At 39.2% G+C, this 12848-nt stretch overlaps 1 protein-coding gene across 1 annotated transcript; it reads left to right on the top strand.

The window, feature by feature from the left end:
* Positions 1-8049: 8049 nt before the first annotated feature.
* Positions 8050-9069, top strand: LOC139143925 (trace amine-associated receptor 9-like). The gene has a single exon (XM_070714539.1). The coding sequence runs from the start codon at positions 8050-8052 to the stop codon at positions 9067-9069; it is 1020 nt and encodes a 339-aa protein (XP_070570640.1).
* Positions 9070-12848: the final 3779 nt, after the last annotated feature.

The following is a 12848-nucleotide window of genomic DNA, read 5'->3' as shown; positions in this document are numbered from 1 at the left end:
AGAGGGAGTCACCGTGCAAATTTTGATACTAGAGAAACGGATGACTGAATATTTACATAGAGTTGAAATTTAAGATGGCCGCCAAACCTGTGTTACTTCTATGGGGCTAAATAAAATTCAACAATTTTTGCTAAATTAGCCGATAAAAACTTTATTTACTTCATAAGCTCCACATTAAGCTCAACACATCAACAATACACTTTCGTTTATTTCAACAAAAAACACACATGTCACTGTCAGAGTTATAGCCCAGATCGATTTCATATGAAGCTTTGGGAGAATGAAGATTCACCCGCCCGGCGAGAAGAATAAGATCAGGGCTGTACTCGATCACATCTGTCGAAAATGTCCACTAACTCTACTTGAGGTAGTATGCGCCTTGAAAGTGAAAGACTTCAACTTTTGCTCAAACTTTACTCAATGAAATTTTCGACCATTCTCTTACCAAAGCAAGAATAAAACCCAGGGTTCAACGTGCAACATTTGGTACTAGAGGGACAAAGATTTCCGAATTTTTGAAATTGAAAATGGTCGCCATCGTTGTGTTAACTCTATGGAAAAAAATAAAATTTTCTATTTTCGAAAAAACAAGACAGTGAAAAGTTTTCTTTCAGAAGAGCTTTAAAATGAACCCCCATAAAGGGTAGATCAGAAGAGAATTGATAAAATTTGAAAGCCCGAATATCTGGCCCCCCCCCCCAATGTCAAATGCACACTCAGCAACACTCCTCCATCTCCGAGATACCATGCAGATATCTCAGCTAAGCTATGTTTGGAAGTTGACAGCTTAATATATTTCAGTCACTGGAAAGACATAGTTAACTTATAACGGAGAAAAATGGACGAGATGGGGAAACACCAAATGTGTGTACGTGAAGCTTTAAGTTTAGAGCTAATTTTTTCAATGTTTTAGCCTAAATAGTGAGATTATGTATTGTGTTTAGTTTGCATGAAGTCGGAACAAGAAAATAAAAATATTTTTTTCTAGGGTCATCAGACTCAGGTAAATGGAAAATACTCAACTTCACTCAAGCGTTTAAAGCTCTACTTGCAAAACGCCGAACCAAGGTTTTTAGCTAAAATTCAGGGATGCCGGCTTGACTCATTTGGAACATTTTACGGCACGTTCGTATACATTATTTTGTTAAACACGGACAGTTGAGCGGCTTCACACCACTTTTTATTGCCTAAAGCATGCCCACAAATTTTGTTCCAACCAGGCATCAACGAGCGCAACGTCAAACTTATTTAGAAGACAATAACTTTATTGTAATCCAGAACAGTCTGTTGCACCAGTAGGGTGGGGATTTAGCCGAGCGTGTTTGACTGTGATGCCTTCACTACACGTAGGTAAGCCGATACAGTACGTTGAGAGTTCGAATATGATCGATAATTTCATGACTTTAATACATGAAGTAGTTTTGATCAGAAGCACCGTCAATATACATTGAGTCGATTATTCACCGCCTTAAAAAATGAGTGAAAGAACACGAATCAGTAAGCTACAAGTTCTATGCATTCAATTTTTGCCTATGGCGTTGACCCTCGTTATGTAGTCTGAGTTTGACCATGACAATTCTTCGACAAAGATCCCGAAGAACGTGACTTTTCACGTAATTTGGCTAACATATAGGCATGAAAAAACTTGAAGTCTATCTTCAATTCAATCTATCAAACATCAGATTAGATTTGTCAGGTTTTCTCCAGGGTATACTTGTTTCGTTCGATGTGAAAAACAGATTTGCTAACTGCAAAGGTTTTTTTAAAATCTTCAATCGCAACTCGGAAAAATAGAATTGAGATAATTTAAATGTTGCATACATAACATAATGTTTCGCTCGAACTTTATCGTGAAATGTGACAAATCATTTCCATATATTGCATTTTGCATTGAGAGTTACATCATCACGAAAGTAGACCGTAGGTTCACAGAACAGCTTGAAAAAATTGTCTATTTAATGTATTGAGAGAGAACGTGCATTTTTTCTAGTTCATTCTCTTAGCCTTGGTTTCAGTGTGTTGTTCTTGATTTAAAACGTGTAAGATCAAACTGTCGCAGGTAACTCCTCCCGACGAGGAATATCTGTCGATGACTCCGCCGTATTGTTGAAGTAGTCATCACCGTGCGTCTAGCTCACCAACTCGTCGAAGCTTTCCTCCAAATAGTCTCAACAGCTCTTGATCAGATGGCGAAACTATACAAGTGCCCTTAAGGATGATAACACATGCAATGCCACAGAAGTGTCTATGTATCGGATGACAATCAAGTGATGATGTCATTGAAATCAATTGCCCCCTAATACAAATTTTCTTGTTAGGCCTAACCGTAGCTTTCTATGATGTTGATAATGTTTTGAGAATTGACTAGTTCCTTGTACAATACGCCGCTTGACGACGACTTAAGTTGGTGGACGAGTTTAGTAAGCTAGATAGTGAGTTGGTTTATGATTCAGACGTTTACTTACTTGCTTACTTACTTATTCACTTACTCAGTCGGTTTAATTTAGTTTTTAGATTGTTAGTTAGTAAATTAGTTAGCCGCTTACTTAATTTCTCACTAACTCAGCCAGTCAGTCGTACTTTCGGTCAGTAAATCAGTTGGTTATTCCCTTAATGAGACTTACTCAGTCAGATAATAATTTTGCTTGTAGAATGTTAATTAATTAGTTTGTTAATTTGTTGGTTTGTTTGTTTGTTTGCCAACTACCTAGCTCGTAAATTTGTGTTTTTGAGCCGGGAAATATCAATCAGATATTTACCTAAAAGGGTGAAAAAGGAATACAAAATAGACACATGCGTGCTTAAATAATCCCTTGTCCGCAATATCAAGGCAGATCGACCTACCTACCCTTGCAATGGGTATTTACAAACCCGCCGAAACTAAAAGAAGGGCTGGTTCATTTGGATGAGGAATCAGGACTATCATGAAATTTGAATGAAGTGCCAATAATAGTGCAATTTTTACAGCCTGTATTCGTCAAGGTGAATGTATCTCGTGAAAGTTCAAAGGTGGCAGGTGAATAAATTCGAGGGCCTTCAACTGCAAGATTAATATAAGTGCCAGTTGAGGAGCTGGCAGACGATACAATGCGTCAGCGTATGCATTTGCGTGGCAAAACCAGATGATAGTTGCATTTGCTGACGTCTCCTGGAAGCTATTCTCGTGTCAGTCAAGCATAATGAGTGGCCAGGCTCGTCATAGTAAAATAGCCTAAAGTATTTGGAAAACCCTATCTTTTTAGGTCTACATGTCACCCGAGTTAAACCATCTGCAATTTGGCCTCGTATGAAACGGTTGACTGGCCTATTGAAATGGTAATAATGTTTTGTACTTAAACGATTGACCCACTAATTTCCAACGGCGGACTTGCAACGTGAATGAGGAGAATTACATAAAGGTGAATTTTCACCTATATTTGGCTTATATCAGTCAAATGTAGTTACCAGAGTAAAATTTGAGGATGGATGTTTCATTTTGTTGGTTTTTGACATCTCGCCGATATTTACAAGCCTTCCATTCTTTTAGCCACTACTGAGGTTTGGTCTTCGGTCTCACACTCCAGGACCCCGGCCTTTGATCGTATATCCAGGCAACGCTACGGGCACCTGTGGATATGAATATGAGCTTTAGATATATGAAATCTACACAGTACTGAAAAAACAAGATGAGAAACATACTGACCTGCCACCTGACCTTTTAAAAAATTAAATCGACAACACAATTTGCATATTCGCACAGAAACATAACAACGACAAAGTGCAAGACACAAGACAAAATAGAAAGATATATACAGATATATTCCAATCATACAAAGAATAGTAATGTCAGATATTTCGAATTTCGAAAAGAATGAGCACATCCCTAAAACATGGAACAGCCAGTTCAATCACCGGAACGAAATTAAAGTACAAGCAAGCACAGTAACTAACAGCTTGCTGTAAGCTTATAATAATTTTTTTTCTGTAAACCATCTGTTTAGCAAGAAGCAAGTCTTAAACAGTTGTTGTATGTAGGAAAGGCCTCAATCAGTAAATCACTTTGTATATCAATACAAGCCATCATAAGATAAGATTAATTTCATGTAAACAATTGCCTAGAATGTCGTGAGTTAGCAATCCTGAGCAGATGTTCCCAAGTTTTGCAAAAAAGCAAACAAACAACAAAAGTTATAAGTTTCTTCAAGCTTGGCGATAAGGATGACGGCATTGAAACCTAGAGTTAGGTAAGAAAGTATGAATAAAGAGCAAACTCAAGTTGCGATTTCTCTTGCACTCATTGATCATTCTGCATCGCATTCGTATTGATAACACGAAAGTACGAGAGACTGCTACAAACTGCAACAAAAACAGGCTGAATGCATTTCCATTTTTGTATCTTGAGAATCGTATCAGACTGGTACAGCAGACAGGTGCAGGTACTAGTATATGACATGCGCCGGTGTGTACACGGGAGCTAGAGCTAAACAGTCAAACCTGGATAGTCACATAAACAGTCATATGAATTGAAGCCTCGATGTTTCGACTATTCTTGCGTCACGGTTAGTCGACAAATGGAGTTTCCTCCATCGATCCCAAGGGGATTTTCTTGTACCGACAGGCAGGGAAAGGGTGAGCGGGCGATTTTTATATAATTAAAGAGGTTGGAAAATTGTATTTTTTTTCGGAGGATGCGGACAAAGGATTAGTTTAGGCCGTGTGTGGTGATTTTTCTAAGGAGCAGGGGCAAATCGTCTCGCCAGGGAGTACAGCAGGGAGAAGACAGTGGGGAACTTATGCAAATAGAGAGGGAGGCAGGTCAAGGTTCAGAGGCTGGTAGCTGGGAAAAGGGAAAATAGTGGGTTCGGGGGCAAAATTTACAAATGAAGCGACAACTTGAACTTCCCCTCCGAAGTTTGGCTTCATCACTTATACCCTAAAATGTTTCATCTTTATGTGAAACCACACTTGATTATGGCATCTTGAAATCGGTTGAAAGGCTGCCCTGTTGTGCAATCATGTCTGGATGGATATATCAAAAATTGATATGACTCGTTAAATAGAAATGTGATCCAACCCCTTTGTTGTGATATTCCTTGTCATCCTAATGACTCGTTAGCGCCAACACAGATGGCGTAAACAGGATGCATGTTTGACGCTAGTGTTCTAAGTATACGATAATGTTTGTGTGGAGTGCAATTGTCCAGAATGATCTTGCACGACGAGAGTACACTATCCAAATTACAGCAGGTCACATTAAAACAACACCCATGACCTTGGAATATTGACAAAATAACTTTTCCTAGAGTCTCCAGAATGAAATACATACTGTATTCGTACTTGGTTCGAGTATGGCTTTGTATTCCTTTTGTATTCATTTTCTGAACAAGAAACACGTTGCGTTGATTTTATTTCGTAAATTTCACAAACATTTATTAGTGTTCAAATTACTATCTAATGGATGAAGTAAGTAAGATGAAAGGTTCAATAAAACTTGTTATCTTCCGCGCATGAATTTTCGAAGTTTGTTTTTTCATATTTCATATCATTAAGGCATATAAACCAGCTAATTTTTTTCTAAAATTAGCAGTACTAATTTTAAAATGATATGACTATGGGGATATCATTATCTTTTTCTAATTACTCTGAACATCCGCCAACGACGATCTGAACTTAAGGGTTTTAATCTTTACAATTTTTTGTGCTCTCTCGAAGTGTACCAATCGCTAGATGTGATTTGTTGTTACATTATCGCCCGAGTCGAAATCAGTGAGTCACAGCCCTTCCTTGATTGAAGTTCTGAGAGTAAGAAGTGCTTTATGTTGCAATTACAGACAATTACCTCTTCTCAGAGATTAACGTCTATTTTCTACAAATGAATTTCAGGGAACGTGCTCGAATATATGATACCAAATGAGGATAGATTAGGCCAATGTTTCGTGTTATCCAAGAGTAATTAGCAAGACAGCCTGCTCTGGGAAAGATATTTTCATTGATATGTCATGAGGCAATTTACTGTATGCATCAAATGTTGTGTGTATCATGTTGTGTTGGGTGGCTGCGATGAGCTTCTAACAAAAAACCCATCCGCAATATTAGTTATTAAAAACAGCACAAAAACTTAAAACTCAAAGAACTCATTGCAAGCAAAGATCCAAGGCCTCCATTGTGTATGCTAATTGAGAACATTGCTTGCTTTTCTTGTAAAGAAACTGTCACTTCTATGACCGCTGTGTAGATTTCGTCCGATAAACTTTTCACAGCTGTGTGTTGCAGTAGTGCGTACATTAAAATACGTGAAAACAAGTTACATCATAAAATAGCTTGAGTATGTTGAGTATTAGTATTTATCATGCACAAGCCAAGTTTATCGTCTCTGAGCAGAAAATACCGAGATTTATGCTCTGGTCGTTCTACGTCACGACAACCTGCTTCCTATGTCATCAATTTTGGTGCTTCGGAACTTTTTTGCGTCGATCTTCGATGTGCTCGTCATCAATGTAAACGAACAACATGGCGGCCCGTATTTCTCCCGCGATCAAAAAGTGTCTGATGTGGAGATTTATAAAAATCGGTCATAATTTTTAGAATCTGACAAAATACATCCGCTTTGAAAAATTTGAGTCCTTCTGTTTCAGTTCTGTCGTCAATGCGGGGGTCTTTCTCCGTATATACTCCAATGCCGTCTGAACTTTCGATGCACATACAGAATACTGCAACAAGGATGAAGGAGAGTCAGGTGCTATCCACACCCCACGCTGAACCTCAAAAAGTCGTGTAATGAAATCAATATTTTCATAGACGAGACAATCATCGTAACTACGGAAACAAGAGCTTGTATTTTCCTCAGGAACTATATGAATAATTTTCGGAAACTACGAACTCGAAGCTCGGTTCGTATTGTCGCGTGATTCAGTCGATGTTTGTTCCCGAAAAATAACGTTACTTTGTCTGAGTTAAATGTTTAGCCCTATATCTTTGAAATCGGGTATAACTTCGCTGAAGATACGTTTCTGTGAGCTCACGGCATTTGCTGCGTGCACAGACGTTAGCACCGCGTTCCTCGCTCACGCGACCGACGACCAGAAATGATTGACAACTCGCCCTCTGCGTATTGATATTAATCAAAAAGTAGTCCAGAAGTTAAAAAGTAGAATTGTTGAGTAAAAATTATTTATTTTACACAAAAATATGAATTCTTGGCTTGTACATGTTATAAGTATTATTATTCTCTAATATTTCTTCGTTCAGCTCAGAAAATACTCGTGACGTAATGACCGCACGCGAGTCACCACTCGTCTTCGACTCGTGGTGACACGGTCATTATGTCACACGTATTTTCATTCGCTAAACGAAGAAAAATATTAGGGAATAATATCTAAATATTTTATTCGGCTGCAGCGCCTTTTTATCATTCCTGGCAGACTTTCGCTACATACTGCTATTTTCTGAAGCCATCTCCATTAGACAGATTACACTTTAGAGTAATAGAAACTAACCCTCAGCTGTTTCGAAGCGTTCCTACTGATAGTCAACGTCTTTAATAGTGAAAACTGGCGGGAAACTGTCCCATACCACTGAAAGTCAACCCATCCCAACTGGAACTACGTCTTTTTAAGGATTCCATTTTCCCTTTTTAAGGTTGGACCGTTTGATTTTGGTATGGTGTGATTATAACTGGGAAAATGGTGAAAATCGACAATTATTAAAACACCTCGCCTTACTGTGCTTTTGTGGGGAAATATTTACGACTGAAGAAACTGAGTAGAATTCTCGGAAAAACGTGCATATCTTGCTGGCTTTGACAAAACACGTCAAATATTTGAGAGGGCAATATTGCGAGATGTGATTCTGTCGACAATTTTCCTCCTTAAAAGGCCCAAAGTTCTACTGGTCAACAGTCCCTCCACGCCTTGCATATAGTCTAACCCTCATTGCACCAAAGCTGGCTGACTGCGCATGTGCTGAGAAGGATGGGGAGGGAAGTTACATCCCGTAACAGTGCTTGTTGAGCTCATTTCTGTGAGTAATACTGTCGTGTACTCGAATGCTGAACTCATCATGAACGATACGATGAACGACTCCTCACCAATCGACTGCAACGGCCTTACTATTGTCGAAAACTCAAGCCTCCTAGTTCACGACGGAGGCCAGATGATTCTGGTCAGTGCAAGTGCTGCTGAGAAGATTTATCTGAGTCTCAGTTCAGCCATTCTGTTTGTGACCATCGTCGTAGGCATTGTTGGCAACGTATTTGTCATCGGTCTCATAGCGTTTACCAAGCCGCTGTGGATGCCCACAAACTTCCAGCTGGCTAGTTTAGCTGTGGCTGATCTGATGGTCTGTGGTATTACAGCCCCGGTTCACTTGCATGGAAGTTTAAGAGTTTTGAACGGATCCTACGACGTCTGTTCGGCAGTGAGCAAAGCAAGTTGTTCCGCATATTTGCTGACATTTCACACTTCATTCTTCACCTCTCTGATGTCAGTCACCAGTGTCAGCATTTCACGTGCTGTCATCGTTTGCAGTACAATGACAAAGCGGCGACAACGGACAATGATCGGCATATTCGTCGCGCTCAGTTTCATCTGCGGCGTCGCTCGCGGCCTGTACGTCTTCTGGACCCGACAGATCGATCGCTCGTGTTTGCATTATGCCGTGTCTGCAGGAAACAGCGACGAAAGCGAGCGGTCATTTCTGCCGATCAGCGTATTGGTCGCCTTCGTGGTTGTGGGCTTCTGTTACTGTAGCATATATGTTAAGGCTAAGTTCGCTGCCGCCGCAGTACACGCACACGGCCACGGCAACGTCGCCAGCGGCCAGCACAAGGATCAAAACAACATGGCAACAACTACTATTTGTTTGACAATTGTTCTCGTCTTTCTCCTGATGTACATTCCCCACATATTATTTTTCATCCTCAACATGGCTGGCATACTGAAGCTGGAGTTCAGACGGCCCTTTCAGTCTCATCTTTTTCTCAGCGTGTGGCTGGCTGGCAGCGCTGTCGATCCCGCAATCTACGCGTTCAGGTCCCGTGTTTTTTCAAAACAGGCCCGGAAGGTGCTGTTCCGGAACGAAGACTCCTCCTAGACTGTCACTGTGTTTTCATCCACGAACATTCCTCAGGAATAGGAAGTTTAAAAGCAAGTGATCCATTTGTCATTGTAATTCTGATGACGTGATTTCTGCACAAGTAGATCATATCTTTTTGCACATTCAAGAAATATCTTCTTTACAGTTAATATTAATGGCACTTACAAAATTTGACTGAAGCACGACTCTGAGAGCTTGCCTTTAAGCGTTTGAAAAAAGCCATGACATCGAAATAGGCTTACTCTGAAAAGTAAACAACTTTATCACTTAGTACACTTTTTTCGTTAATTTTGAATCAACAAGTAGGGTTTCCGAAATGATGTTCACTCTGGCCTTGGTCCCAAGTGATCGCCAAGTTTGATCATATACCTTTTAAGGGACTAAGGTCATGGCTTGGCCGTCAAGTTTACATTTACTGGAAGTTTCGATCCAGTACTTATCATCAATTGTACTGTCAGATGACATTTTCCCACCTAGTTTAGCTCCGCAAGCGAGACCATGTCGCCCGATTCACACACAGTTTGTTGTACATCCATGATACAATGGAGAACCGCAAATGTTCCGATTCCGGCCCGTACACTCAGTAAAAATATGATTAAGTTGTCTCCAATAGTTAAAATCATAGTCGCCTGTTTTCTATTTTTCTAAAATTCCGCTCTGCGCCTACGTGCTCCATAGACGTGTGTATATATGTCTGAGATGAACATGACCTCTGACCTTTCAAAGTTCAAAATGGTGAGCTTGGATAACTCCATGTGTTTGCATACTGTTCATGCTTTTCGTACGCGTTTTAAGGCTATTATGACTGCCACTGGCTATTTTAACCACAGTCGCCTGTTTTCTAAAATTCCGCTCTACGTCTACCTGCTCCATAGACATGTGTATATATTCCTGTAGGGCATAGTTGTAATTATTGTTTACGTGGTTGTCAATTTGAATAAGGCCAAAGTAAGTAAATTCTTTGTTTTGCGTCCTCGCGCGCCTAGGTTTTTGGAGATTTTTCGGAAAAAAATACAAACTTTCCTTTCAAAATTTCGCCGTTGGTTGCGCTATTTTGTCGCAAAAGCAAGTCGTAGCTTTTAACTTTGCGATGAAACACTCCTTTACGACAATCAGATTTCACTAATGGACCATGCGGTGACGTAAAACAGTACTCTCTACACATTACCCCTGTCGATACTCTCTGCCTCACGCCGGGGCCTCACGTTCTCGCTGTCTGTTGTGGCTTTGCCTGTTGTGGCTTTGCCTTCACGATAAAAAATGGATGAAAAAGGGAAATAATCGAAGTTACAAAACAGGAAACCTTTGCACGGCAACTTGAAGGCATGGTCATTGCGAGCAATCGGGATTTGAACAGAGAGAGATTCAGTCGGCCGATTGGACTTGGGTACCACGACTCAGAGAGTATGGCAGAGGGAAAAATCGGAAAGTGTTGAAGCCTATCCAAGTTTATCGGTCTTTCAGATTTGCCAAAAATTCGGTTCATTCGTCGATTTTAACTTGAAACAAAAACAAGCCAGTGATCAGTCCTATAAACGAAAGGCCTCCATGTACTTTTTTGTTCAGTTTGGTTAAGGGGAAGTATATTAGAATCCCTCTGTGTAAGTTCAAACTTGTAGGGGGCGGTCGTAGCTGCTCCACAGTACAGTAGATTTCCCATAATTCGTTATGATTTGTATCCTCTTAAATTCCTAAGTGGTCTACCATGCCTCCCATGTGTACACAAATTCACAGACTATTTATCAAAATTTTGGAAACGTACTTTTATGCGCACTATTCTTCTCAATTCTCATTTTAAATAATTTGGGAAATCATGCATAATTGAGAGAGGAGATAGCATTTTTGTAAAATTTGCCACAGATTGTGTCCTCAGCCGTACAGAATAATGTGATGGAAAGTAAGTAGACTCGTTGCACCTGTTTTATGAAACAAACGATATTGATTTTTTGCAATGGAAATGACAAAAGAAATTTTCATGCTAACTTTTGTCAGAGAATGACCCCTTCAGTTCGTCATAACTTGCTGCCCATAAAGCAAGGCATTTGTAGTACCTAAAGAATGTGACTTTGATGGTTGTTCAGTGATTATTTTGAAACTTTCACTGAAATATATAAACGTACTTTTATTAGAAATTATTTAAAAATTATTCTGATGGTGCACATTAGTGCTTACTTGCAGAACTGAAAAAGTTTTTAGAAAAGTAACCTTCAAGGATACAAATCAAAGAGAATTGTGGGTAATTTTTGTACTGTGTGCTCTTGAAGGAGGTCACACTTTCTGCATTAATGACATCGGCTGGTAATTTATTTGAATTATTTCAGGTGTCCACAACTCTTGCTGAAAAAAGTACTTCCTTGTGTTAAGTCGAATGGTTAGTTTATGAAGTTTGGCACGATGTCCGCGAGTTCTCAAGTAGGCTGCTAACTCAAGTAAAAGGTTACAGTGGTCATGGCCTTTGATAACTTTCTAGAGTTCAATCATGTCGCCGCGAATTCTTTTTTGTTAAAGTATTATTAAACCAAGCTATTTTGATAATTGTAGTGTTTGAGTTTAGGTATTATTTGCCGTGCTAAGATTTTTATGTACTTTTGTAGCCATGGTGACCAGGCTTGTACTGCATGTTCGAGCTGTGGTCTCACAAGTTGCTTGTAAAGACGAAGAATGACATTTTTTTTATTTGATCGACAATGATCGCTTGATGAGATCAAGCATTCTGTTAGCTTTATTGTAAACTTATCACATTTGCTTGAAGGTTTTAAGGTAGAATGAAGTAGGATGCCCCAGTCGTTTTTAGCTCACGTGTGTAAACACGTGGGCTAATGTCATAGCGATGTCTGTCTGTCTGCCCGTGTGTGTGTATGTATGTGTGTTAGTGTGTGTCTGTCTGTCTGTCTGTCTGTCTGTCTGTTTACACGATAACTCGAAAATGCCTAAACGGATTCAAGTCAGATTTGGTACACAGGTACCATATGCTACTTGCAAGAACTGATTAGATTTTGGTTAGTGTGGCTTGCATATTAATGAAGTTATGCAATATCGTTTTTTTCCGTACAATGGTTTCCCTATGGAGACGGTAATGACAGTGTAGACATATATCAAGAAATACTGCACCAAATTTCATGAAACTTTTCACAGATGACAATCTAAGAACATTATGATGATACTGTGAGTGTCATGTCAATTATCTTCTCATTTGCATATTTAATGAACTTTTGTTATTAGTGAGATAACTCTGAAATTCCTGCACCAAACTTGATGATACTTGCAACAAATATTGATCGCATGTATATCTAATTATACTTAGAAGCATTAGACAGTTTCAAGTTAATTAATAGCTCATTTGCATATTTTATGAAGGTTTGTCATTGGTCATATAACTCTGATATAACTTCGCCAAATGTGATGAAATCTGCTGCAGATACTGATCCGACTGATATCTAACTGTAGTGTAAAGCATTTAGTAGTGTGAAATTAATGAAGAGTTCATTTGCATATTTAATGAACTTTGTAATTAGGTATATAACTCTTAAATTGCGGCACCCAAGTTAGTGAAATTGGGTACAGATATTGTTTTGATAAATATCTACTTGTACCGAGAAGCATTTGGCAGTGTCAAGTTAACAAATAGGTCATTTGCATATTTTATGAAGTTTTGTAATTAGTGATATATCTTTAAAATAACTGCACCAAATGTGATGAAATCTGCTGCAGATGCTGATCCTACAGATATCTAATTGTGGTGTAGAGCATTTAGTTGTGTGAAGTTAATTAAGGGT

Source organism: Ptychodera flava, chromosome 11 (assembly GCF_041260155.1).
Source record: "Ptychodera flava strain L36383 chromosome 11, AS_Pfla_20210202, whole genome shotgun sequence".
Taxonomy (NCBI): domain Eukaryota; kingdom Metazoa; phylum Hemichordata; class Enteropneusta; family Ptychoderidae; genus Ptychodera; species Ptychodera flava.
This window is presented reverse-complemented; position numbering and strand designations above follow the sequence as displayed.